This window comes from Leptonotus elevatus, chromosome 18, assembly GCF_054856555.1.
Source record: "Leptonotus elevatus isolate MCC_2025b chromosome 18, RoL_Lele_1.0, whole genome shotgun sequence".
In the NCBI taxonomy this organism is placed as follows: domain Eukaryota; kingdom Metazoa; phylum Chordata; class Actinopteri; order Syngnathiformes; family Syngnathidae; genus Leptonotus; species Leptonotus elevatus.
The window spans coordinates 18,100,118-18,127,300 of NC_141256.1; the positions used below are offsets into that span (position 1 = coordinate 18,100,118).

The 27,183-nt window shown below is 52.1% G+C and overlaps 3 protein-coding genes across 5 annotated transcripts; 2 read left to right on the top strand and 1 right to left on the bottom strand.

Annotated features, from left to right (window-relative positions):
- The first annotated feature begins 694 nt into the window (after positions 1–694).
- Positions 695–14,553, top strand: kidins220b (kinase D-interacting substrate 220b). 3 transcript variants are annotated; one of them, XM_086060707.1, is made up of 28 exons: positions 695–881; positions 1,548–1,704; positions 1,813–1,911; positions 2,023–2,121; positions 2,194–2,292; positions 2,360–2,461; positions 2,532–2,630; positions 2,698–2,895; positions 3,646–3,744; positions 3,807–3,905; positions 3,973–4,071; positions 4,143–4,320; positions 4,394–4,558; positions 4,637–4,816; positions 4,884–5,049; positions 5,425–5,576; positions 5,659–5,948; positions 6,029–6,169; positions 7,145–7,486; positions 7,552–7,696; positions 7,771–7,933; positions 8,008–8,186; positions 8,372–8,610; positions 8,931–9,062; positions 10,116–10,253; positions 10,327–10,425; positions 10,498–10,746; positions 11,758–14,553. In XM_086060707.1, the coding sequence occupies exons 2-28, from the start codon at positions 1,573–1,575 to the stop codon at positions 12,862–12,864; spliced, it is 5,190 nt and encodes a 1,729-aa protein (XP_085916833.1). In that variant the 5' UTR covers positions 695–881; positions 1,548–1,572; the 3' UTR covers positions 12,865–14,553. The 3 variants fall into 3 exon arrangements, with proteins under 3 accessions (XP_085916833.1, XP_085916834.1, XP_085916835.1); XM_086060708.1 differs by having other exon boundaries at positions 2,363–2,461; XM_086060709.1 differs by lacking the exon at positions 8,931–9,062 and having other exon boundaries at positions 696–881.
- On the bottom strand, positions 14,539–15,600 carry LOC147159057 (transcription factor Sox-11-B-like). The gene has a single exon (XM_086060710.1). The coding sequence runs from the start codon at positions 15,498–15,500 to the stop codon at positions 14,772–14,774; it is 729 nt and encodes a 242-aa protein (XP_085916836.1). The 5' UTR covers positions 15,501–15,600; the 3' UTR covers positions 14,539–14,771.
- A 2,331-nt stretch (positions 15,601–17,931) lies between these two features.
- LOC147159058 (arf-GAP with SH3 domain, ANK repeat and PH domain-containing protein 2-like) lies at positions 17,932–27,152 on the top strand. Its single transcript, XM_086060434.1, has 27 exons — positions 17,932–18,362; positions 18,801–18,873; positions 20,004–20,149; positions 20,236–20,310; positions 20,401–20,450; positions 20,527–20,656; positions 20,723–20,808; positions 20,915–20,990; positions 21,104–21,190; positions 21,265–21,368; positions 21,449–21,518; positions 21,795–21,882; positions 22,201–22,249; positions 22,334–22,497; positions 22,862–22,995; positions 23,070–23,164; positions 23,345–23,534; positions 23,618–23,703; positions 23,801–23,916; positions 24,494–24,561; positions 24,835–24,942; positions 25,014–25,302; positions 25,382–25,544; positions 25,762–25,820; positions 25,896–25,960; positions 26,380–26,499; positions 26,659–27,152. Exons 1-27 carry the CDS (start codon positions 18,237–18,239, stop codon positions 26,731–26,733), a joined length of 2,892 nt encoding a protein of 963 aa, XP_085916560.1. The 5' UTR covers positions 17,932–18,236; the 3' UTR covers positions 26,734–27,152.
- Positions 27,153–27,183: the final 31 nt, after the last annotated feature.

Here is a 27,183-nt window from a genome sequence, read left to right on the forward strand (position 1 = left end):
ATGCAGGCCACTCCAAGTTAGTCACTCTGGGTCTACCAAAAGCACTTTAATTGCGACTTTTGAAAGGAACTCGCGGCCCGAAATAAACGGCACCCTCTGGCGGCCAACCGGGAAATTTCCCGGTACTCCCTCTGTGCCAGTCCGGGCCTGTGCAGCGAGCACCTCGATGGCTTTCGTGTGTGATTTCATTTGTGCTCAACGAGTCACACGTCAACATCATAAACACTTGCAAATGGGTTTCCCCACATGACGCCCCTCCGTCCGCATATAGAGCCGCACTGCGGTGGTTTGCCATCTGGGGATTTCCTCCTCCTCGGCTCGCGCGCTCACTTAGTTTACAAATAAGTACGTCAATTATAATCAAATGTTTGGTAGGGTTACTTCGACATTTCGTACATTTATGTTGCTGTTTTTCTTCACCTGCATTCCATCATCCTCGTCTTTTGTCAAGTTCGTCATGATACCGTGAAAAAAAACATAACGCTCTTTCAAAATAAAATAGCCACCGAGTGCCAGGTGACCAGACTGAGACCAGAAGACATTCAGAAAATGTTCAGATCAGTACCCAGATCAATGATAGACGCGTGGTGGATACGATTAATAAAGGCAATATCTCGTTTTTTTATCTTGTTGAACGCCATGTAGTGTGTGAGCTCTTATTTTGTCAAGCAAAAGCGGAAAAGTGCGTGTCATTGCCGGGGATTTGCCGTGCGGCAGGCTAGTATTGATCAAGATGGCTGCTGCTGTTGTTTGGGATGAAGAATGAGATGAGCTTCGGCTGACATCCGACACAAATTCATAAAAACACTCCGACAGCCCGCAGAACCGCCAGCTCGAAGCACTCTCAAGACCACTCGGACCCGAACGACGTGATTCTCCCGGTAAACATTTGTTGTCGCGCTGAACGGCCACCAAGCATCCTTGAAACGTTTTGATTGATTAGCCGGTTCTAATCACTGGACGACGTCGACAAAATGTGTTTTGACGGCAATATTTGTATTTACCTTCGCCTGTTTGTTTAATTACTGCGACGTTTCAGTGTCGATGTCATTCTTTGTCAATGTCACGATGAGCTCGAAGGTTATACGACGACGTCGATCGCGTTCACGGACGTCATTTTAGTTGCAAAAATGCTCAATTTAATTTCATCTCGACGTGCGAGTCAATCGAGCGAATTTGACTCGCAGCATCATATTCATTATGCTGTATTGTAATCCTATTTATCGTTTTACGTAACGTGACGTTTGCGCTATGGCTCGCGGCCGTGTTGCCATGGTAACAACGCGGCACTTTTTCATATTCGGCAAACGGCCGTCATTTTATGTTACAAAACGTGTTTCAATAATAGATCCATTTGATTGTTTTCACCCGTTTGTATATTGAGTATAATGTTTTTTATTTTTTTGAAGCGCTGCTGTGACAGGTGCATGACGGCATCACTAGCGCGCCCCCTGCAGGCCACCTTGCGTGCGTGCGCGTTTCAGGTGCGCCTGCAGCGGGCGCACTGACGGCCGCTTTTGTGCGTTTGCGCCTGCGCGCGTGCACAGGAGGCGCTGTGAGAAAACCGCCAAGATGGACACCACCACATCCATCAAGATGACCACGATGGCTATCCAGAAGCTGTTTGGTCACGTGGAGGAGGAGAACCTGACGGCGCTGCGAGACCATCTGGACCGCTTCAAGGAAGTGGACGGACGCAGCGACGTACGTGCTAATGCTAGCGTCGTTCCTGAGGGTTTGAGGGCAATTTGAGCGAGCAACGTTGTAGGCCCCCCACTATAAACCGTGTCTGTTTTGTCATGTGGCGTTCAGAATGGGCAGACGCCGCTGATGCTGGCCGCCGAGCAGGGCAGCTTGGAAATCGCGCAGGAGCTCATCCGGCGAGGAGCCAACGTCAACCTGGATGATGTGGTGAGCAAAAGGGATGCAAGGGGGAGGGGCGGCGGTTTGGGGAGCAGCGCGGTTGCCAGGCAACAAGGTGAGTGCTGATGAGGATGTCTGTGTGTGCGTGTGCGTGGTCAGGACTGCTGGTCGGCTCTCATTTCAGCCGCCAAGGAAGGTCACGTGGAGGTCGTGAAGGAGCTTCTGGACAACAGCGCCTACATCGAGCATCGCGACGTGGTGCGTTTCACGTCAACCAATCAGGTGGCGGCGGCGGCGTGATGTCATTAGAATGTGGCCTTTGTGCGTCAGGGAGGATGGACGGCGCTCATGTGGGCGGCGTATAAGGGTCGCGTGGAGGTCACCAAGGTGCTGCTGGAGCACGGCGCCAACCCCAACACCACCGGACAGGTATGCCAGCGGGGGGCGCCGTTGAGACCTCCGCACACCAGTGACGACGGGGTCGTGTGTCCCCCAGCAGTACAGCGTGTATCCCATCATCTGGGCGTCAGGGCGAGGTCACGCCGAGGTCGTTAAGCTCTTGCTGGACGGCGGAGCCAAAGTCAACTGCTCGGATAAGGTGACAACGCCAAAGCGTCGCAAAAGCCGCGTGCGGTTTGCGTGACGATGCGAATGTTCACGTGCGCTAGTACGGGACCACGTCTCTCATCTGGGCGGCGAGGAAAGGTCATTTCCAGTGCGTCATGCACCTGCTGGAAAACGGCGCCGACGCGGACCAGGACGGGGCGGTAAGCGCGGGTCCCGGCAAACTCCGCCGGCGCAGCGTGCCCGACTGACGGCCCCGCCTCCCGGCAGAACTCCATGACGGCGCTGATCGTGGCGGTGAAGGGCGGCTTCGCCGGCGTGGTGAAGGAGCTGCTCAAGCGAAACCCCAACGTCAACATGACGGACAAAGACGGCAACACGGCGCTGATGATCGCCGCCAAGGAAGGTTACACGGAGATCGTGCAGGACCTCCTCGACGCCGGCACATACGTCAACATTCCCGACCGGGTGAGGCGCTCGCACGCCGCCGTCGCCGTAAGGCGCCCGCTGCGCTTTGTTTCAAAGTTTGCTCGCGCCTTGAGATGCCAACTGAATTCATTCCGTGACCTTGTTTTGAATTTAAAAAACAAACAAAACATAACACTTATTTCAATAAAGGATTAAAAAAGAGAATCAAAAAAAACGTTTCCATTTCCATCCCATATTATTTCAAATTGACGGTAAACAAACATAAATGAGGATTCAGTTGCTGATTTGTTCGATGGACGCACCTTGGCAACGACCAGTTTTCGTTTCTTTGTGTTCATTAATTAATTGACAACAAATTCTCAAACGCATTCTTATTAATTGAGTAATCGTTGAGATACTTTTTCAAATTAAAAATGGCAAATCCTCGAAATCCATTTTCCAATCCAACATGACTGAATCGTAGATCTTTTTTTCTGCACTCTTAATTTGAATGTATGTCCTGTTTTTGAATAAAAGGGTAGAAATGGAAACATGTTTTAAAATTTTAATTCATTGACAAAATAATCAACAGATGAATTGATTAATTTCAATAATTTTTTTTTCTTTTGAAGATTTTGAAAAATGTGCACATCCGTAAATAAACATGAAAAGTCTTTGCTTGTACCGGCAGAAAGCTCATTTGACGCTGCATGTTAGCATTAAGCTAATGGCGGCGACGTAGATGCCGGCAGGTGTCATTGCCTTCGATTGGGCCAATGATCAGACAGCCAAACTGCTGTTTTGGCGCAGAGCGGCGACACGGTGCTGATCGGAGCGGTGAGGGGGGGTCACGTGGAGATCGTCAGAGCGCTGCTGCACAAATACGCCGACATCGACATACGCGGACAGGTGAGCGACCGCCATTGAAATGGACGACAAGGTGACGATGACGACGGTGACGATGCATCCAGGAGAGTAAGACGGCGCTGTACTGGGCGGTGGAGAAGGGCAACGCCGCGATGGTGCGCGACATCCTGCAGTGCAACCCGGACACGGAGACGAGCACCAAGGTGAGTGGCGGTCGCCGGACGCGCCGACCGGAAGTCACGGCGGCGCGCCTTCCGCTTCCCGTTTCAGGACGGCGAGACGCCGCTGATCAAAGCCACCAAGATGAGGAGCATCGAGGTCGTGGAGCTGCTGCTGGACAAAGGCGCCAAAGTGTCGGCCGTCGACAAGGTGGGACGAGGCACGCGCGCGCACTGTAAACACACGCGCACACACACAGTGAGACGTGCGCATTCCTGCAGAGAGGAGACACGCCCCTGCACATCGGCATCCGCGGGCGCAGCCGCCGGCTGGCCGAGCTGCTCCTGAGGAACCCCAAAGATGGCCGCCTCCTGTACCGGCCCAACAAGGCGGGCGAGACGCCGTACAACATCGACTGCAGCCACCAGAAGAGCATCCTCACGCAGATCTTCGGCGCTCGTACGTGCCCGACGGCGGCGGCGGCGGCGGCGTTGGCGAACGCCCGCTGACCGTCTCCCGCCCCCTCCCGCAGGTCACCTGTCCCCCAGCGAGTCTGACGGCGACATGCTGGGCTACGACCTGTACAGCTCGGCCCTGGCCGACATCCTGAGCGAGCCCACCATGCAGCCGCCCATCTGCGTGGGTCTGTACGCGCAGTGGGGCAGCGGGAAGTCCTTCCTGCTCAAGAAGCTCGAGGGTGAGCGCGCACGCACGCACGCACGCACGCACACGCGCTCGCCGGCCGTAGTAGGACATGCGTGTGCCTTCCGTTCAGACGAGATGAAAACGTTCGCCGGCCAGCAGATGGAGCCGCTGTTGGGCCCGTCGTGGCTGGCGGCCATCTTGTCTCTCCTCCTGTGCGGCGTGGTGGCGCTGGCGCTGGGCTTCACCTTGGACCCGAAGCTGGCGGTGGCCGTCTCGCTCAGCCTGCTGGCGCTGCTCTACGTCTTCTTCGGTGGGTGCCGCCGCCGTCATCGCGGCCGCCGCGGCGCTATTTTGGATTTCTTCCTTGTGGTCCGCAGTGGCGGTCTACTTCGGGGGCCGGCGCGAGGGCGACAACTGGAACTGGGCGTGGCTCCTCAGCAACCGCCTGGCTCGCCACATCGGCTACTTGGAGCTCCTCCTCAAGCTCATGTTCGTCAACCCGCCGGAGCTCCCGGAGCAGAGCGCCCGAGCGCTGCCTGTCAGGTGAGCGGCACGCACGGGATGACCTTTGACCCCAAGATCGGACAGGCCGGGTCTGCATACCAAAAACCAAACAAAAATGCAGTTTTGAGGTCCAACCTCAACATCGCATTCGTTTGTCTCGATATGCTCCTGTTTTTTTTTTGGGTGATTTGACATTTTCTAAAACAATTATAATAACTACAATAATAATAATTCGAAAATTCCCGTGGACATTTTGTGACGACTGACTTGCAAGGTGGCGAGCGACATTGAGCAACGAGAATCTGGGGTGTACCTAATGTTTTGTCCAACATGGCCGTTCTTGGGGCGGGGCCTACAGCAAAAAGCTCACGATGTCATGATTTGACGGCGCTGCCATGCCGCGGCGTGCCGCAGGTTTCTGTTCACCGATTACAATCGCCTGTCGAGCGTCGGCGGCGAGACGTCGATGGCCGAAATGATCGCCACGCTGTCTGACGCGTGCGAGAGGGAGTTTGGATTCCTCGCCACTCGCCTCTTCAGGGTCTTCAAGACGGACGAGACGCAAGGTAGACAAACGCACGCGCGCGCGCGGGCGGGCGTGGCCGTAAAAAAGGCGCCCGCGCATCAAGTTGACGCTCGCGCTTTCAGGAAAGAGCAAATGGAAGAAGACGTGCTGCGTGCCGTCGTTCGTGCTGTTCGCGCTGGTGACGGGCTGCCTGGTGAGCGGCGTGGCGCTCGTGGGCGTCTTCCGGGTGGGCGGGGACAACCGCACGGTCGACGGCGTGCTGATGGCGCTGGGCGGCGTGGTGGGCGTGGCCCTCCTGCTCAACTGCCGCACGTGGTGGCGGGTCTCCGACTCGGTGCTCAACTCGCAGAGGAAGCGGCTGCACGGCGCCGCCAACAAGATGCACAAGCTCAAGAGCGAAGGATTCATGAAGGTCAGACGCGTCGGCCGCTTCGCTCGGCGCCGAGCGCCCGTCACGCGGCGCCATGTGCAAGAAGTGGGCGTGTCTTTCAGGTTGTGAAGAGCGAAGTGGAGCTGATGGCCAAGATGGCCAAGACCATCGACGGCTTCACGCAGCATCAGACCAGGTTGGCGGTCGTCATCGACAGTTTGGACTCGTGCGAGCAGGACAAAGTTCTGCAAATGCTCGACACGGTGAGATCGCAAACGTCACGGTTCGGGTCGCGCGTTTCTGACGGCGATCCTTTTTCGGATCAGGAAAAAAAAAGATGAATAGTACTTTGGAATTTCCCATGAAATTAAAATAAAAAAAATCCATTCAAAATGTCTGATATAACATAACAAGGTATTCATGGCTTAAGAATGTGTTCCTAAAAAAGTGTTTTATAGAAAATAACAAAAAGAATTTAAGGCACGTTCGCTTCCTTTAAACATGGAGAGGAAATGACAAAGTAGCTTTGGTCCAGAATATTGAAAAATAATTCAAGTCAAGTACCAGCTGACAGCGAGCAGCCAGGCACCCGCCGTCGCTAATGCTAACAGCTAGCTAGCAGCCAGGCACCCGCCGTCGCTAATGCTAACAGCTAGCTAGCAGCCAGGCACCCGCCGTCGCTAATGCTAACAGCTAGCTAGCAGCCAGGCACCCGCCGTCGCTAATGCTAACAGCTAGATAGCTGCCAGGCACCCGCCGTCGCTAATGCTAACAGCTAGCTGCATGCTAGCCAGTAGCCACTTACGTCGGAGACTTCCAGGGGTGGCAAATCCAGGCCCAGAAAGTACAAAGCCAGCCACAGTTGAACTTTAGCTCCCATAGTGCTTGTTTACCTGCTAGCTAGCATCATTGGCTAAAGCCAAACTGCGGCAGGGTTAGCACTTTCTGGATCCCTGCAGACTTTTGCCGTATCATACAATGACGGCGTCATTAGTTAGCGGTTTCGTAGCGTCCGAAATGAAATCCCAAACGTCTAAAAGGGACGTCAAGCTAACCATCACGCGCAACGTGAGCCAACTTGAAAATAAAAGCCGACTCATGCTACCATTTTAGCGTTGTTAGGTTTCCCCCCACCAAGAACCAATCCGCCAATCGTGCGCAATCTGAACCGCGGAGCCGGATCTGACCGCTTGCACCGCTTTTCAACGTTGTCCTCAACCTTGTCCGTTGCGCCGCAGGTGCGAGTCCTGTTCTCCAAAGGTCCCTTCATCTCCATCTTCGCCAGCGACCCGCACATCATCATCAAGGCCATCAACCAGAACCTCAACAGCGTCCTGCGCGACTTTGTCAACGGGCACGACTACATGAGGAACATCGTCCACCTGCCCGTCTTCCTCAACAGTCGAGGCCTGTCCGGCGCCAGGAAGATGGGCGCGGCCGCCTCGGCCAACGCCGGCGCGCCGGCCAACGGGGACGCCGCCGAGGGCGGAGGATGGCACGAGGAGCTGGACAGGAAGTTGTCGCAGCACAGCCTGGGAGAACTCACCAAGTTCGGCAGCAAGAGCACCCTCAGCCGGCGGGTGAGGTTGGCAGAACCCGGTCCCAATGTTGGCGCGTGTGAGGTACTGACGGCGGTCGTGCGCAGGACACGTACCGGCGGCGCCAAGTCCAGCGTTCGGTGACCCGCCAGATGTCCTTCGACTTGACCAAACTGATGGTGGCCGAAGACTGGTTCGCCGACATCAGTCCTCAGAGCATGCGGAGACTCCTCAACATCGTCTCCGTCACGGGTCAGCGGCGGACGGCTCGCTCGCCGGCGGCGACGCCCAGTCCGCTGCCGGCAACCGATCGATGTGCTCCGCAGGTCGTCTGCTGAGAGCCAATCAGATCTCCTTCAACTGGGACCGCCTGGCGTCGTGGATCAACCTGACGGAGCAGTGGCCCTACAGGACGTCGTGGCTCATCCTCTTCCTGGACGAGAGCGACGGCGTCCCCGACCAGGCCACGCTCAAGAACATCTACGAGAGGTGAGCCGCGCCCGCCGCTCCGCCGCTGGCCAAGGCCCGAGGTCAAAGGCCTTGACCTTTGGCGTCTGGCTCAGGGTGCTGAGAAACATCCCCACCACCAAAGACGTGGAGCCGCTGCTGGAGATCGACGGAGACGTCCGCGCCTTCGAAGTCTTCCTGTCCTCGCGGACGCCCGTCCTGACCGCCCGGGACGTTCGCACCTTCCTGCCCTGCACCGTCAACCTCGACCCCAAACTGCGAGAAATCATCGCCGGTACCTTCTTGGCTTCCTTCTCCGCAGTTTCCTTCTCAATGTCCGTCCTTTCGTCCTTTCCGTCTTCCTTCTCTCTCGACGTCCGTTCTTCCGCGTCTTCTCAACGTCTTCGTCGGCCGTCCTCCTTCTTCGACGTCTCCTTCTTCCTTCCTCGTCGACCTCCTTTCCCCTCATCTTGTGCGCAGACGTGCGCGCGGCCCGCGAGCAGGTGAACCTGGGCGCGGTGGGCTACCCGACCCTGCAGGAGGTCCGGGCCCGGCCCGCCTCCATGTACAGCCAGGTGTCGTCGGCGTGCTCGCCGTCCGCCTCCTTCAGCGGACCTTTCAACCCGCCGGCGGGGGCGGTGGTGTCGCTGCCGCCGCCGCCGCCTCACAGCAGCTACTACAGCGGCATGGCCGGACCCCAGCACCCCTTTTACAACAGGGTGAGTCGCACGCCGCATGCGCTGCCGCAAAATCTGCATACTTTTTTGGGGTGAAGGTCGCGTTGCCGCGGCAACAGCATTTCACGAGAAATTTCAGTTGTTGTTGTTGTTGTTGTTTTCGGGGGGGGGGGGGGGGGGTTATCGTCTAATGTGGTCCAATGGCGCACACGAGAGTCTGGCATGAGTAGCCCCGCCCCCTCCTACAAACTCGAGCGCCTTGGTCAGCATCACCCCAAAAATACATTTGACTGCCAAACGGCGACTTGCCATCCATCGTTTGTCACGTTTCATCTGCGTTGTTGATTTTCTTTGTGCCTCAGCCATATTTCCCCCCCCACCACCACCACCACCATCTTCACCATCTGCCACGCCCCCTGGTGGCGGCCTACCCATCACACTTCCTTCCTCGCATGCTCGTTAGGAACGCGGCCCCCCGCGACGCCCCCCCAAGTGTAAGTACCACCACCACGTCTCGTCTCATCATACGGCGGCAGCGTTTGCCAGCTTTTGTCCTTGTCAAACATCACGTGCCAAGGGTTCGAACCGCACACGTACATACGTGGACGCCGGATTGAGAGCTGCTGCTGCTGATGATGATGATGAGTTTGGTTCGTCTTTATTATTTGAACATTTATCATCTGACTCGAACCTTCCCTCGGGACTCGAACCTTCTCTCAGAGCTACTAGCTTATTTTGGGACTAAAACCCTTTCTGGTGATAAGACCTTATTTTGAGACAAGAACTGTTTCTGGGGACGAGTACTTTCTGGTCTTGAACCTTCTCTTGTTGGTTCAGTGCCAAAAAGAGCCAAGGTTTAGGTCTGGGTTTTAAAAATCGAATAATCAATATCGAAAAAAAAATTTTCTTTTCGAGTGTGATATCCATTCATAGGACCATGAATCAATTATTTTGATATCTCTTTTTTCCCCATGAATTAAACAACAAAATAAAATTTTAAAGGCCATTTTTTTCTGTATCTTTCCAGTTTTCGTTAAATTTACAGTTGAGGTGAATTCAAAAGTATTTTCTTATATTTATGAAAGAATCGACTTATTGCACTTTATGACAATTCAGATTCTTTTTAATTCATATTTAATGTTTTTTTTTATCATGTCCTAGAATTGATGTTCTGTAATTAATCAATACCGGATTGAAGCAAGTGATTGGAATTGAACTGAACTCTTGTGAATTACAAATCGCACAAACGCACACGCATTCCTAACGAGTTAACGTTTCCAATCATCAGATGAAAAGTGACGTCGTTTTCCCAAATATTTGAATGAATGACAGGTGTTAAAGTTTTGCGCAACTTTGGCTGTTGCGCAAAACTTGCATCGGTCACATCCGGTGCCACATCCAATATGGCTGCCACACTGACGTGAAACCGCAAAGGCATCTGTGAACACGTCTATGATCGGAAAGATTTAGAGTCCCTTGAAAAGCTCACAAACTGTAGGAGGTGTCGACGATTTTTGAGCAACACCAAACGGTGGCGTCACCCTCAGGGCTCCGCCTCCGTGGCGTCGGGGACCCCGCCCACCCTCCTGAGCGCCGTGACGACGGACGGCGTGTGCGAACGCGTCAGACAGGTCCAGGGCATGGACCAGGGCATGTTGGCGGCGTACACGGCGACCATCAGGAAGGTGAGCGCCGCACGATCTTCACCTCGCCCTTTACCACGCCGTCGATGTTCCTGATGACCTTTGCCCTTTTCAGGCCAACGTGAACGGACGAGTCCTGTCGCAGTGCAACCTGGACGAGCTGAAGAAGGAGATGAACATGAACTTTGGAGACTGGCAGCTCTTCCGAGCCAGCGTGAGCCCGCGTAGCCATGTCGCCGCCGCCGCCGCCGCCGCCAAACGCTGGACTCACTTCCTGTCCTCGCAGGTGCTGGAGATGCGTCAGGTGGAGAGCCAGGTGCTGTACGAGGAGGCCGGCAGCGAGCAAGGCAGCGTCGCGGGCGGCCCCCCTGAGGCCAGCCGGCGGGCCTCGGCGCCGCCCCGCCCCGGCCCCGCCCCCAGCGACATGTCCCCCATGTACAGCTTCACCCTGAGCTTCGACGACCTCAGCGCCATCGGCCTGGACGAGCAGCCGACGCACAGACTTGCCGCCGCCGCCGCCGCCGGCCAATGGATGGTCAGGAAACTCTGCAAGAAGTTCAACTCTTAACCGATAAATTGGCCGATTGTTGCCGCCGATTTTGGCCGTTTTGACGAATATCAGCATCGGCCTTTTTTAACTCATTTGCTCCCAAATTTCAAATGTTTTAAGTCTCAAAAAATATGTATTTATATATTTGTTTTTTTTAATACTAGAGCATACAGAAGGCTTTGATGCGACCTCTGACCTGAAGAGGTCACTTAAAGCAATGGTGGTCATTACAAAAACGGCCAGCAGGTGGCAGCAGCGTATAAGAGATCAACCCAAAAACAAAACAAGCTCGTTTACTCGCAGTTCGAAACAGATTTGTGAATAATGATGAAACTTATTGTGATGCTTCCGTGTTTTGATAGCAATCGAACACAACATTCTGCGGGCCCCCCAAAATCAGTCCAAATCCAATCAAACAGCCGGGAGCGAAGGGGGTTGCTTCGGTTAAAACAACTGCTTGTCAATGAGTTAAGAATCTGTCGGCCGATATGAGGTCAATCGGAAAGCATTCAATTGAAATTACCTTTCGGTTAACTTCATGAGATTTTTTTTTGTTAAATCAAAAATACGTCAACGTTCGAGACTTTCAAGGTATTTTTTAATTTTGGGGGGAAAAAAATTGCTGTAGAAAACTATAGAGCGACGGCATTTACTTGTTTAAGTTTCCTTTTCACTTTTTAATCAAATCTTGGGAGCTTCCGGAGCATTTTGTTAGAAATGTGAAAGGATTTTGTCTGAGATTTTTAAAAAAATCGACATTTTGAAAAATTGTTCAAAAAGCAACAACGCTTTAAGAAATGACAACCGAGATAAGATTGGCATTTTTTTTGTTTGTCTTTATTGACATATTAGCCTTCATGAAAGTTCTTACGTGAGGGAGAAGTTTCGGCGTTCGATGGGCGAAACGTTTGCAAAACCTGAGCGATGTTGCGCAAGTCAGCGGGAGGCGCGACTTCCTGTCGTGTGACGGTTCCGTCTTGTGCTTGTTTGCGGCAGGGCGGCCCCCAGCGGGCCGGCAGCGCCAGCAGCCTCAACTCGCAGGAATCCAGCAACGACATCGCCAAACTGACCGACAAGCAGCAGGACGAGTACCGATGCGCCTACCAGGAATACATCGCGCAGATGGCGCAGCTGGAGGGCGGCGGCGGCGCCGGCAACGGCGGCGGCGGCGGCGACAGGCTGGTCCAGCCTCAGCCCGGACACTTCATGACCCCGTCTTCGGACCAGGACGGCGCGGAGCAGGACGGACGTAAAGCCTTGCCGGGCAAGAGGGCCGCCGGCAAAGCGCCGTCCGACAACACCGACGCCGGCGAAGCGCTGCATCCCATCACGGAAGAAGACGAGAAGGCGGACCAGGGCTCGTCCAAGTCCCTGCTGGTCCGCAAGACCTCGGCGGAGAGAGGCGGGCTTTTCCCGGGCGCCAAGGCGGGCGCCGGCGGTCCGCGCTATCACAAGCTAACCAGCGACGACGACGAGTCCGAGGAGTCGGACGCCCTGCTGCTGAAAGACGGCAAGGCGGCGGCGGCGGCGGCGGCGGAGGCCAAAGCGGGCGGCTGCTCGCTGGCCCTGAAGGGGAAGGACTACCTGTCGGACGCCACGTTGGACAAGAAGGACTCGTCCGACTCGGGCGTGCGCTCCAACGAGAGCTCCCCCAACCACTCGCTGCAGGACGAGGAGGCCGACCTGTCGCAGACGGAACGCCCCGACCTGATCCGGCTGAATGAGGACGGCTCCGCCCTCAAGCAAGTCCTCCCCGCTGGCCTCGGGGAGGAAAACCGCATGTCCATCTGCAGCCCCGACGAAGCCTGGCCCGCCGCCGACACCTGGAACCTCAACCGCACGGCCGGCAGCGTCACGCTCAACAACAACGCCAACGCCCAGCAGGGCGAAGGCCCCCCCCGCCGGACCGCCCGCCTTTCCCCCGCCGGAGACGCCATCATCCCGCCGGCCGGCACCACCGCCGCCACCCGGCCCGGTCCCGACAACGAGAACGTGCGCGTGGTCCACCTGAAGAGGGGCCTGAAACCGGGAGACCCTCCCGAGGTCTGCACCATGACGGCCGACGCCGTCGTCTTCGGAGACGAGCGCGAGAGCATCCTGTGAGCCGTCACGTCATCGGACCCACGAAGAAGAAGATGCCCCCCCCCCAAAAAAAGGGGGAAAAAACGTTCCATTGGACAAAAGCAGGAATTTAAACAAAAACAGAAAACGCAAGGTTGGCTTGGCGTAAGGTGACGGGGACGGGGACGAAGACAGGGACGGGGACCACTTCTGACCTCCAGTCGTCACAATCCGCAAATAATTGACTCATAATTGCAGTGAATTTTTTTTCCGGCAAAAACGGGACTCATTTTGAGATTGGGGAAAAAATATGGATCGCTTTTTTAGCTTTGGTTTATGAACCAACGTTTGATTCGTGAGCTTCAAAAAAAACACACCAAAATGCTGCAATTCGGGTAGTGTGATGCCCTGGCATGTGGGAAAGGAGAGCAAGTGAGCAAAGTCCGCTCATCACAAAACCAAACAATTGTGTTTATGCTTGAATGTGAAATTGTTCTATTTGATTTAGAGCTGTCAAAATTAATCGACAGATAAACCACGATCAAATTAATCGACAAATATTTGAATCATCGAGTAATTGTTTGGAGGCATTTTTTTTTTTAATTGTCCAAATCATCATCAACAGTAATTGTTGACTGATTTCTGTAGTCCTTATTGGAAACAGACTGATTATCGTCTGTGTTTAATCAAATTAAGATATTTGCGAACATCTGCTTTTACTTTGAAAAACAATGACCGAACCGGTAACAACTGCCGCCCCCTCCCCTTTTTTTTTTTTTTTAAATCACTATATGAATACAAAGTACGAAATAAGCACCAACCCCTGCTTCATAAAACAGTAATCGGGGGGGAAAATGCCTTTGTAACACACGTGAATGAAAATTTCAAATGAACCCGATTAATCGATGAAATAATCGATAGATTAATCGATTCTAAAAATATTGGATCGTGACAGCACGAATTGGATTTCAATTGTCACGGATTTCCATTGGCGCTTTCCAATCGGAAATATTTGCCTGCTTTTAACTTTGTGGATGTTTTCCTTGCACACGTTTGCAAACCTCGTGATTGTCGTTTGTGCTTGTCGACGTAAACAAAACAAAATGTGCACTTGATGTTGTTGAGCTTAGCGGTCCCCCGACCCTTGACCCCGCCTGCCGGTCGTCCATTTGGTGCCACGCCAGACTGAACAAAAAACATTTGATTGATCGTAAAGAGTGGAAAACGTTTTATTTTGAAAATCCTTTCTTGGCCACGTCATACGCTCGAGATGTTCCCGTCGTGCTGAAAAACATTGGACGTCTGAAATATTTGGAAAATATTTGAATTTTGATGTTAGAAATTACTTGTTTCAAACGCATGCGAACTTGAAGATAAAAACATATCATGCACTTTTAAAAATATTCAAATCATGGCACAATAATGACCCGAAGATATTTTGGCCCGTCAAACAAATATTTGGGGACCGCTCGTTTAGATGTTTCTTCAAAAATGTTAACAAAAAAAAAAAGTCAACGTACTGAAACTTAATGTTTACAAAACATTTGTGATTGACAACGTGTTCCTTTCACCTTAGCTCCGCCCCCTGTGACTTGACGTGATGTTTCGATGTCAACGATTCCAGCTCATAATGACGTCACGTATTGTGATGACGTGTGTGAAATGGAAAAAAAAAATGCATGCAAATGTGACGCCTATGAAAAAATAAAAACGAGATGTCGTTTCATCCGATTTATTTTGTCACGCGTTTCCTTCCATATTTCACAAAACAGGAGCAGAAATCAAACTTTGTCGCATGACCAACACAAAACTTTTCAGCACTTTAGTCAAACTGCGTGCAAAACATTTTGGGGGGTTGTTTTTTTTCTTTTATATAAACGGAGCAAAAAAACGAAAACAAAAAAGTCCAGAAAAAGGAAAACAAAGTCAGGTTTTTCGTCACTTCCGGCTCAGAAGGTGAAGAGAAGGTCCGAGAAGTCTCCGGTTATCATCCGGCTCAGTTCGGGTGTGCAGTGGTCTGGGAACTCGAAGTGGGACCTGTGGCTCCGCTCGGTACCGCTCGGGTCTTTGTCCAAGTCTCTGTCGACCAGAAAGAGGCTCAGGTTTGCCGGTTCCGAGGGGGCGGGGCTGACAGGGAACAGGTCGCGGTCCAGGTCGCGGTCCAGGTCGTCCCCGCAGCACGAGGAGTTAGACCCGGAGCGGGACCGGGTCGAGGACGAAGAGTCCGGAGAGAAGGTTCCGCTAGCCTGGCGCGTGTAGAAGAGCCGAGCCGAACCTTCATCCGGTTCCGCGACCGCTTCGTCGTCGTCCGAGTCGCTGAAGTCCCGCTTGAGCACGAAGCAACGCCGCCGGTTCAAGTTGGGGTTCGGGTTCGGCTGCTTGCCGACGGCCGAGGAGCCAGTCTTGCTCTTCTTCTTGGGTCGGTACTTGTAGCCCGGGTGGTCGGCCATGTGCTGCAGGCGGAGCCGCTCGGCCTCGCGGATGAACGGAATCTTCTCGGACTTGTCCAAAGACTTCCATCGCTTCCCGAGCCGCTTGGAGATCTCGGCGTTGTGCACTTCCGGCGACTGCTGCATGATCTTTCTGCGCTCCATTTTGGACCAGACCATGAAGGCGTTCATGGGCCGCTTGATGTGAGCCGTCGCCGCAGTTTTGTCGCCGTGCGGCTGCTGAAGCATTCTGGCCGCCCGCCGTAAGTCACCTCCGACTTCCACGCTGTTCGAGCTGCCAGCCAGCCAGCCCGGTTCCGGTTCGGGTTCGTTGTGCCGCACGGTCGGGCCGAGCGAGGAGCTTGTGGGTCGCAGCCGCACTCGAAGCGGCCGGCGTCCACTTATTAACACACCGGTAGTCCGCGCGAGTTTTGGCCAATCGCAGCCCGGCTTTCTGTACGGTCGCCCGCCTTTTAGCCGTCTCGGCCAATCGTGGCTAAGCTCTCGCTCATTTTTGTCTTCCCGCCTTTGCCGCTTTCGCAGCCAATCAAAACTCAGCTAGCTTATCAGACGCTTTTCAATGGAAAGTCATCCAAATCAAATCAAAATACTGTCGTTGAATGAAAAATTTACACGCGTAAGGTTTTCTATGACCGTTATCAAATGTTTGCTGTTGATTTCGGACACTTTGTGCTTAAAATTGTTTGCTTCAATTGTGTGTTTATATGTGAAATCCAATATGCCACGAATAAAATATAGCTTTTTTTCAAAATTGTGATTAAAAAAGAAAAAGTTATTGTGTACATTGCCTGGGTCCATTTTCTTTCAGTATTTATCCTTCATTCATTTTTCATTACTAGATATATTTATTGAATTTTAATCTCATTTCAATGTGCACCAAGACTTCGAAATGATTCATAGTTTTTTGGACCAAACAAAACAAAAAACAGGAGAGCACGTGGACAACCTGCAACGGAAGGGATTCAAACCCACAATGTTGGAACCGCAATGCAGGCGTACCGACCACTAGTCCGCTCTGGTTGTGCTGCAAGTTTTAACATTTACCATTAAAAGTACTTCATTTCCTCCAATGCAGTCCAAATGACTTCAAACATTTTTGATTTGATTTCAGGCGGGCCAACTTGCAAAAGTGCAAAATGTGCAAGTGGCGCAGCATCGTGGAAGGACGGACGGATTGCGTCACTCCTGAAGAGGTTCCATTGTGTTTGGGTTGGAGAACACAAAGGAGGCGTCCCGACGCCCCTTTTCTTATTCACGATACGGGCGGTGGGTGTGGTTGAGGGGGGGGGGGGGGGGGGTCGCTACCGTGACTGTTGTTCATCTGTTGCATTGCTTGCGTTTGATGCTGAAGAAAATGATGATTCCATCATTTACTATTTGAATCAAATGACTTTTTACAAGTGTGTGTTTTGAGACTGTAATGGCCGCAGCCAAACTGCGGCTCGCGAGCTACTTGCGGTCCCTCTGTTCCCAACCCATCGACCCGCATTTAAGAAGGAAGCAAATGGACAATTTACCCCCCTCATCCATTTGTGCCCCCCCTCCCCGGCTACACTATTTTGGACATTAGCTGGTTTTCTGCTTCCTGATTGGCTGAAAGGAAACGCGTTGGCACTTCAGGCCCAACAAATGGATCAAGCATGTGATCTTTTGAGGCTCAAATGGCGAACATGGCTTGGGGGTGGGGGCCCTTTGAGAGGGTCTGATGGACCCTGACAATGAAAAGTGGGTCAAGTGTGAACTGTTGGTCACACTTTTGTTGCCAAATACGCTAGCAAGTCACAACTAGTGGTGGTGGTTGCGGGGGTGGGGGGGGTTGGCGGGGGTTCAAGGCAGAGTTGATGTATTTATGTGTATTGTAACGCAAAAACCGGGAGAGCAACAAAAGGATTTGACAATCCACGGATTGACTTTATTAAGACAAACAGAAAAAAAAAAGAAAAGGAGCGCCACCCTGTGGCGCGGTGCCACACTGCCGATTTTTACAGCATGTGTATATGTTTTCCAAGAAGTGGCGAGGGATCCGTCATTGACGTATTGACGGATCACCCCTGGATATTACAAGCATTTTTTTGTTTTACCAAACCCTCCTTTAAAATTAATTGAAAACTAGTTTATTATACTGGATTTTGATTTCAAAACTAGTTATCCATTCATTTGTTGTGTTAATGTGATAATAAAAGGCGATCGTACATTCATACGGATCCACACTTGGGATATATGCACATTTTTGAGAGCAAGAATTTGACATTTTAAGCTAATGTCTATGCCATTTGGGATTTTATTTGGTTTGGTTTCATCCGCTTGACATGCAAAAGAGAGAGTTTGGATCAGGGCTCTCCGACCTTTTAAAAAAAGGAGAATTACTTCTTGGCTATACACTTTAGAAATAACACATTTGCTCAAATGACCTTTAATCATGATGTTGTTCATTGATATTTATGTGAATACACTGATCATGTTAATCAACTCACAATATTGAAGCAGATCAATATGCAACACTTTATTTCTATAAACCTCTGCCATTTTTTACATTTTCAAATTATACCTTCTTAGAAAAAGGCCATATCGATCACGTCATGCACTCAGTTGCATAAATGGCCGCTTGGCGGCGCTAACACGCCGTTCAACTGCTGTGCCGGCCGCCAATCAAGCCCACGGGAGAAGCAGAAGAAGAAGAAGAAGAAGTTTCTTTCTTTTTTGAAGAAGTGGTGCGAGGAGTTGGTGAAAAAGGCGACGGATCGAGACGTCGGTCGAACGCACCGAGAAGTGGAAGCAAGTCGACGAAGCCAAAGACAACTCGAAGGCGTTCCGCAACGTTTTGCTGCGCTCGAGTGAGTGAGGCAGGTGTGCCGCTTCTGGCCCCACCTGAGGCTGCGTGACGTCGCTCCCGCGCGCTCCCGCCCCGCTCCCGTCCCGCCTTTCCCGCTCGGCTCTTCCGGGTCGGCACTGTGGACCGCAGCCATGCCGGACGTGCTGAGCGTCACCGAGTTCATCGGCGAGTGCAACGACGACTACAAGGCGCCCACCACGTCCAGCTTCTCCACGCGCATGACGCACTGCAGGAACAGCGTCAACGCTCTCGAGGAGGTCACGCGCACACGCACGGGGCAGGGTGGGGGGCGCGCGGCGCGCGCGTTGACTGATAAAAAACTCTGGATGGGTTCGGTGGGCTCCATCTTGTTATTGCGTGTATGTTTTCCGTCTCTACATTTGTTTGGCCAACTTTTTGGACGGGTTTGGCGTTCAGGATGACACTTTGACCATTCTGTCCTCTCTCTCGCTGGCAGCCCTTGAGCAAGGCACAGCTGCATCATTGTCATCACTCATTAAGTGTGTGATTTGATAGAATGGTCATATCTTAATGTGTGACAAAAGTGTTCTTAACTTTAATGGTAACGTTGACAGGAAGTGTCACGTGATGGGGGGGGGCACGTTACATCACAACAGGAAATAGAACTTCTCCCTTTTGGCCTTTTGCATCTCGTTGAGTCATATTTTGTGTGTGTGTGCGTGTTCGTCATTCAGGTTCTGGATGTGGAGCGCTCGGTTCTGTCCAAGCTGAAGAAGGCGGTGAAGTCGGTGTACACGTCGGGCCTCGGTGAGACGCGCTCCTCGTCTTTTTCTTGCCCGCATGTTGTCATGGCAACTACAAGATGCGCATCTCACTCACACGCTCTCATGCTACGTTCACACACACATGTGCAATGTGTGTGCACACAAACATTCATAAACGCACACATTCAAAATACTAGACTGTCAAGCAATTGAAATGGTTTAACTAATCGCACCATTTTCCGTAACGAATCGCCATTTATCACATTTTTATACTTCTACTTTGGTCACAAAGTTTGAAACAGATATTTACTTGAGTAAAATCTTGGAATACATTTTTTAATTAATTCTAATTATTACTTGATAATAATTATTTTTGATGTGATGTGATACGCCAAAGATGACAACAAATATGCTATTTGAATTTGGTTTTGGAAAGTTCCCAAATGACTTGAGATTTTTCCAACAAGTGTCCGGCAAGTAAAAAAAACAACTCTTCGTTTTCACCCATCTCGGCATCCGCGGCTGAGTTGGGCTGCGGGTTAAAAGCCGTAACAGGAAGTAAATAAGACCGAGTTGAAGATTTTTTTTATGCTCTTAGAGTTAGCATTTTGATTTGGACAGCCTGACAAAATACGCAATCACTCACATTTTTCACAAACACGCATGCGCTAAACGTGTTACAAATGGTTAAGTAAAAAATAACCCAATTTGGGTCCAAATGTACTGATCCACTATACTTGGGTCATTTTGACTCAATTTTCTGGCTTCTTTGGCACAAAATAACCTCCAAAATGTGGTGGTTTTGTAAAATCAACCCCCCCACATTTTTTTTGTACACAACCTAAAAAATGGTGTTTTGTGCCAAACAACCCATAAAAGTAGTGGATTGGTCCATTTTTGGCCCAAATTGGGTTATTTTTGACGGATCTGTTTTTTTTCCCCAGCCGTATCTTTTTCGAGTGCACACTCTCGCGCGTGCTCTCACACGCGCTCTCACACGCACGCACGCCGAGGTGTTTCCAGACGTGTGTCCTCGCGTCAAACATTCCCGTCATTCCCGCTCATGTCCCAGCATGTTGAGGGAGCGCATCGCCCTCACGCGGAACACAATTTCGCTCTTCACCTCGCCAGTGACTTTAAGGTCACGTGTGTGTGTGCGCGCGCGCGTTGCAGCGCACGTGGAGCACGAGGACCAGTACGTGTCGGCCATGGAGAAGCTTGGCGACAACTGCATGAACGGCGAGGACGCCACGGTGGGCGCCGCCTTCCTCAAGTTCGCCGTGTTCAGCAAAGAGCTGACGGCGCTCTTTAAAAACCTGGTGAGCCTCCGGCCCCGCCCCCGCATGCGCCTGGTCGTCGTAGCCACGCTCCCGCCTCACTGGCGATGTCACTTCCTGTGTGTCAGGTCCAGAACATGAACAACATCATCTCTTTCCCGCTGGACAGTCTGCTCAAGGGAGACCTGCGCGGCGTCAAAGGGGTGCGTCGCGCGCGGCGTGTCCTCTCGCCATCGCCATCGCCATCGCCATCGCCATCGCAACGCGCTAATGTCATATGTTGTGCCACGTAGGACCTGAAGAAGCCGTTCGACAAGGCCTGGAAGGAATACGAGGCCAAACTGTGAGAAGCGCTCGGCCGTCGTGGCTTCCGGTTTTCTGTGCTTTTATTGTGAAAGCGTGCTTGCGACCTCCGACAGGTCCAAGCTGGAGAAGGAGAAGCGCGAGCACGCCAAGCAACACGGGATGATTCGCACCGAGTTCAGCGGCGGCGAGATCGCCGAGGAGATGGAGACGGAACGACGCGCCTTCCAGTTGAACATGTGCGAGGTGGGTCAAAGTTCACGCCGTCCTTCGGCGGCAACGGGAAGTCACATGGGATGTCTTTCCTCACAGTACCTTCTCAAGGTCAACGACATCAAGGTCAAGAAGGGCGTCGACTTCCTGCAAAACCTCATCAAGTATTTCCACGCGCAGTGCAAGTGAGATCGGAAACGGACGCCACGTCTGTCACGCACGCGCAAATACCCATTTTGATGTTATAGATGTTATATTATATAATAACAGAAAATATGCACATACGCTCAGTTTCTTCCAGGACGGACTGACGGCCGTCGAGAGCCTCAAACCCTCCGTGGAGAAAATGGCGTCCGAATTGACGGCGGTGAGGACGGCGACGTCACACGCGGTTCAACTTGAACCTGAAGTCTGAGGAGTGTGTGCGTGTGCGCGTGCGTGTGCGTGCGTGTGTGCGTGTGCGCGTGTGTGATGACGCAGATCAAACAGACGCAGGACAGCGAGAAGAAACAGCTGAATCAGCTCCGAGACGCCCTGAAGGCGCCGTTGCAGTCGGAGAGCAAAGAGGTTGCATTGACGGCGGCCGACGGGTGTCCTGCCGGTGGGCGGAGCCTAACCGGTCACATGTGACTGATTGACAGGACGTTCCGGCCAAGCAGAAGCAAGGATACAGCCTGCACCAGCTGCAGGGCAACAAGGCGCACGGGACGGAACGCGCCGGGGTTTTGTCCAAGAGGAGCGAGGGGTGAGTCGGCTTCCCGCAACGGGACCGCCCGGCGCCGCCCGGCAACAGCGCCAACATGTGGTCTTGGTTGTGTCGCGCAGGCTGAGGAAGGTTTGGCAGAAGAGGAAGTGCTCGGTGAAAAACGGCTTCCTGACCATCTGCCACGCCACGGTAAGCTCCGCCCACTGGCCACAACCACACTAAGACTTTTTCCTTTTAATTCGGGTTTGTTTGTTTTGTTGTTGTTAAGTTTTTACACGAAGAGTCAAACGACCAATTAGGACAGAGCATGAAAATGAGGAGGAGGAGCTTAAGGAAAAGGATAACAAGCAGAAGGCTTTTCATTTTGCATGCAAAACATTTTCTTTTTCAAATGTGCACCGTCAACAAAAATCAGGGTTTGATTCGGGTTGTTGTTGTCGAAATGAGTTTTTGTGTGCGTTTTAGGCAAATCGACCACCAGCCAAACTCAACTTGCTCACGTGTCAGGTGAAGAAGAACGCCGACGACAAGAGGAACTTTGACCTCTTTTCACGTAAGCGGCATCACCACAACAGAACCCCTCAAACGCACAACATGACCGAGGTGGGGCAAGAACACGACCTGAACCGGAGCAGAACGTGACTCGAACGTGACTCGAACGCGACCCGAAGGCGACCCGAAGGCGACCCGAAGGCGACCCGAAGGCGACCCGAAGGTGACCCGAACGTGACCCGAGAATGCGACTGCACCGGCACAACTGAAACATGACGACAATGTCTGCGAAAGCCTAGACTTGAGCGTGACCCCTGACCCTGACTAGAACCGGAGGAGGCATGTCATTGGTTATAAGATGCGTTCGCTGTCCCCTCAGACGATCGGACGTATCATTTCCAGGCGGAGGACGAGGCCGAGTGCCAGATGTGAGTAGCGACTGGCGTTTTGTGGCCTTTGTGACCTTGGTGGTGACCGGCGGTGGTGACCTTGGCGGTGTCCGTTGGGCGCAGATGGGCGTCGGTCCTCCAGAACAGCAAAGAAGAAGCGCTGAGCAAAGCCTTCAAAGGCGACCAGGACGAAGGCGACAACATCGTGCAGGAGCTCAGCAAGGCCATCGTCGCCGACGTCAAGAAGATGGACGGCAACCGCGTCTGCTGCGACTGCGGCGCTCACGGTCAATAGACGCGCGTGCGTGCGTGCGTGCGCGTTAGGGATGAGCGAGCACAGATACCAGGTATCAATATCAAGCCGATAACGGGTACTCGTGGAGGCTGCCGATACCAGCCACTGATACTTGAGGCAAACAAAATAAAAATCTGACATGTTGGCAGTCCAACAAATGTCCAAATCATCGTCTGCGTCACAAAGGTTCTTGTTGACAATGTGTTAGATGTATCAATACTCGGTCCTCAGTATCAGCGGTACCGAACATCCCTAATGTGCACGTGTCCCAAATGGGCCAGGCTTGACTTTATTGCTCGTAGTCAACGCTAACGCTAATCCAGCTGGCTTTGATTCTGCGTCTGCTGGTGGTGCAGGTCCCTCGTGGTTGTCCACCAACCTGGGCGTGCTGATCTGCATCGAGTGCTCGGGGATCCACCGGGAGATCGGGGTGCACTACTCCAGGATCCAGAGTCTGGACCTGGACGTGCTGGGAACGTCCGAGCTGCTGGTGAGTCCGCTCGCCGGCTCCGTCGGCCGCCGGCGGGAAATGGCCACGCCAAACGTGCCGCTATCGTCTTTCAGCTGGCGAAGAACGTGGGAAACGCCGCCTTCAACGACATCATGGAGGCGGAGCTTTCTGCGGGGGGCGTGGCCAAGCCTCAACCCACCAGCGACATGTGAGCGGAAAAACAAATGCTAGCTTTAGAAAGAAACGAGAAAAAAAGTGAGATTGGGTCGATATTGATCACGCGATGCTGTCGATCAATAAAAGGATTGAGCGTCAAAGGTCAAATTGACGAGTCCAAAATGTCGTCAATTATACAAAGAGTCCGAAAAAAAACTGCGTCCGTGTGTAGGCAGAGCCGGAAGGACTTCATCACGTCCAAGTACGTGGACAAGGCGCTGGTCCGCCGCGCGTGCGCCGACGCCGACGGCCGCCTGCGGGCGCTCTACGAGGCGGTGCGCGACTGCGACATCCTGGCGCTCATCCAGGTCTACGGCGAGGGCGTCGACCTCACCGAGGCCTTCCCGCAGCCCAACCAGCACGTATGGCCTTCACGTGGTGATGATGATGATGATGATGATGATGATGATGATGAAGATAATAACAATATGCAAATGCTCTTCAGGAGCCCGGCGAAACGGTCCTCCATCTGGCGGTGCGCATGGTGGACAGGAACTCTCTGCACATTGTCGACTTCCTGGCGCAGAACAGGTAACGTCGACAAACGCCGTCTTCAATCACTTGTCGTGAGCACAATGTGTGTGCGTGCGCGCGCGTGCGTAATTGCTTGCGTGTGCTTTGTTTGCAGCGGCAACCTGGACAAGCAGACCAGCGCGGGAAGCACGGCGTTGCACTTCTGCTGCTTGACGGACAACAGCGAGTGCTTGAAACTTCTGCTTCGAGGGAAAGCGTCCGTGGACATCGGTGAGTCCAACGTCGTCGTCGCCGTGTTGACGATCATTCGCGCCGTCCTCTCCCGTCGTGAATGGCGAAAATCCGTGCGTGTAGAAAGGATGCCAATCGCAATTTTTTTGTTTTTTTTAACCCAAAACATTCTTCAGAAATATTCATTGCTTTAAAGTAAACTAATTGAAATTCTATTACAATTTCAATTATTACACACCATAATTACAAAATCTGCTTAATCGCAATTTTTTTTAATTCATACTAATTTAATACATTTGCATCTTTTTTCAAATTTAAAAATAACTAATTTTGTTTCATCCAAAAGGAAGTCGCATAATTATAGTGTTTCAAAGATTAATATTCATAATCGAGCAGCCCTATGTTAAATGTTGTAAATTTGCCGTCCGACTATCACTGCTAATTGTTAGCATGTCCACGGCATTTTCCACTGGATGTTAGCAAACTTCTACTGGGATTAGCACAGCCCTATATTCGCTTGTAAACTTGCTACACGCGTGGGCCGTCATCACTTGGTCACGGGTGTTAGCATGTTAGCCCTAGCCCCTTTTCTGTGTGTGTGTATGTGTGCGTGCAGCCAACGAGTGCGGCGAAACACCGCTGGACATCGCCAAACGACTTGGACACACCGAATGTGAAGACCTGGTCAGCGTCCAGTTGGTTTTGTTAGCCTCATTTGTTGACATTTAGCAAGCTAATCTCTGTGCTGTCGAGCTATGCTAAGATAAAACCCGTTTTTTTTTCTCCAAAAGATTCTGAACACAAACATGACTACATGATCAATAAAGTACCCACCTAATGAAACAATGAAGCACAATGCTAAAGCTAAGCTAAAATGCTGCGCTTAAGCTAAGCTAACTTGTAAGGGGATGAAAACATGATGTTATGCTAAACTCGAGCTATGCTATGCTATGTCAGGTGACTCAGGCTCACTCGGGAAAGTTCAACGTCCACGTGCACGTGGAGTACGAGTGGCGTCTCCATAACGACGACCTGGACGAGAGTGAGGACGAACTGGACGACAGGGTGAGCGAGGTCAACACGGGCGGCCGCATTGTCCTAACACGCGTGTGACTGTTCTCGCTCCCCCGCCTCAGCCCAACCCGTCCCGCCGCGACGAGCGGGACCGTCCCGTCAGCTGCTTCGTGGGCGCCGCCGGCGGCAAACACCGCGGTCAGATTCCCAGCATGATGATCGGCAACGAGACGTACGGCGCCGTGCTGGAGCGACACCTGCCGCCCGGGCACAACCCCCCGTTGCCGCCCAGGGCCCCCGCCAGAGGGCAGGCGGCTAAACCGGTCGACATGGAAAACATCGGAAGGCAGAGGTCGTCGTCCGACCCGCCGGCACTAAACCTCACCCCTGACAGAAACACCTCCATGTACGGTGAGTGGTACTTCCTGTCTGCGACTGGCACTTCCTGTCCGTGAATGTCACTTTTCAACCAATACTCCCTTTCCTTCAGTGCTCCCACTGGCTCCTCCCCCTCCTCCGCCTCCCCCAGTTAACCACGGGGCCCAGACCACACCCATTCCCTCCTTGGGCCCGCCTCCCACTGCAGCCACCCGCTCCACTCCCCCGCCTCTGGCTCCGCCTCCTCACAAAAAAGCACCACCCCCGCCCAACAGGTAAGTACTTGTCCATTATGACTGGAAATAGACAACAAAATGCTTTCTGTTGTCACGTTAAACGGGAACAACGAAAACAGCCCTCAGTGCGCACGTATACTGAATGTCATATCTAAAAATATAAAAGAAAAAGTAAAAATGGTCAAACAAGTAAAGTGGTCCAAACGGGTCTGAAGTGCTTAAAAAAAAATGTGACTTTTCTGCGAACTGATTCCAGATCAGACAATCAAGCTCCACGGATTCCGCCTCTTCGAAGAACTCCGACGGACAGACGAGGTACACGTGCACGCATGCGCACGCACACACACACGCGTGCGTGCGTCATGTTGCTAACATGACGTCTCCATGTAGCTTCTCAGGTCCGGTCTCCGCGAGACTCCTCCCCCCCAACGCCAAAACCAAGAACCACCTTCAGCGTAAGTCCTCGTGGATAATGACAAATTTTTTCCCTCGCCGTCTTTTTGTCGCATTTAAAGTAATTTAGGAATCTTTTTGATTGTTTTTGTGTTTTTTGTACAATTTTCCAAATAAGAAAGAAATAATAGAAATTTAAACTGACATAAAACAAATGCACTGTTGTCCATTTAAACACCAAAACACTCAACCAGCTTAATGCTAACATGCAATGTGGCTAACATAAATTAGCACAGATGTAAGGCTAATGCTAAACCTTCAAACGGAGCATACAACAATAAATACTTGCAGGGAAACGTAGTCTGTGCTTGGTAGTAGGAACAAATATGAAATGATTTACTCGTCTCTCAACGGTTCTACTGGAGGTGTGTCCTCTTCTTATTCTTGGGATTTTTTGTTTGTGTGCGTCTTGTGCGCGCAGGCATCCAGACCCAAAAGGGTGCGGGCCATCTACAGGTGTTCGGCCGACAACCCTGACGAGCTGACGTTCGAGGAGGGCGAGGTGATCGTGGTGGAGGGCGAGGAGGACAGCGAGTGGTGGGTGAGTGAGCGAGCGGTCCGAGCGGCCCGAGCGACCCGAGCGGCCCCAGCGGCCCCAGCGGCCCCAGCGGCCCGAGCGACCCGAGCGGCCCTCTGCGCTTTCTTTTGGTTCGGGGACAGGAAACGCAGCCATCTTATGGCTCGCTGTGCTTTGCTTCAGGTGGGCCACATGGAGGCGGAACCTGCACGGCGGGGAGTCTTTCCTGTCACTTTTGTACATTTCATCACAGAGTGACTTCGGTCGTCCTCAAGTGGCCAATCGAGGGAAATTGGCAAAAGGGATTTCAGCAGATTTTGTCTCGTGGGACTCTTCTTCCAAATCTGTTCCTGTTTGCATTCAAGTATTTGTTGCTTAAAGACTTTGATATGCCTTTCACATGATGTTAGCAGGAAGCGAGCGGACTGAAAGGTTCGTCTATGTTGGAAATGCGCCTGGTCTTTGTTTTCATGTATAGTTCTAGCTTTACCGTCAAATCGGAGTGGCAATAAACAGATTGAAGCCTCTTGTGATATAACAAACTATGATGTCATATAGTTACATATTAATTACATAAAGTGAATTTGTCTGCGTGACAGAAGAGAGGGCAAGAACCATGTTTGTTACAGAGGACCAAAGTTGACGAAATAAAAAAAATTACGTGTCAGGATTTATTACGATTGTTTTTTTTATTTTCCTTTTTTTATT

Bases quoted from the DNA above. Each gene is read 5' to 3' on its own strand.
- kidins220b (XM_086060707.1), top strand. From the start codon at position 1,573: ATGGACACCACCACATCCATCAAGATGACCACGATGGCTATCCAGAAG. The intron at 1,912-2,022 runs GTGAGCAAAAGG...GTGCGTGGTCAG, and splicing joins ACGTCAACCTGGATGATGTG to GACTGCTGGTCGGCTCTCAT. The intron at 5,577-5,658 runs GTAGACAAACGC...TCGCGCTTTCAG, and splicing joins CAAGACGGACGAGACGCAAG to GAAAGAGCAAATGGAAGAAG.
- LOC147159057 (XM_086060710.1), bottom strand. From the start codon at position 15,500: ATGCTTCAGCAGCCGCACGGCGACAAAACTGCGGCGACGGCTCACATC.
- LOC147159058 (XM_086060434.1), top strand. From the start codon at position 18,237: ATGCCGGACGTGCTGAGCGTCACCGAGTTCATCGGCGAGTGCAACGAC. The intron at 20,451-20,526 runs GTGAGAAGCGCT...GACCTCCGACAG, and splicing joins AAGGAATACGAGGCCAAACT to GTCCAAGCTGGAGAAGGAGA. The intron at 21,369-21,448 runs GTGAGTCGGCTT...TGTGTCGCGCAG, and splicing joins TTGTCCAAGAGGAGCGAGGG to GCTGAGGAAGGTTTGGCAGA.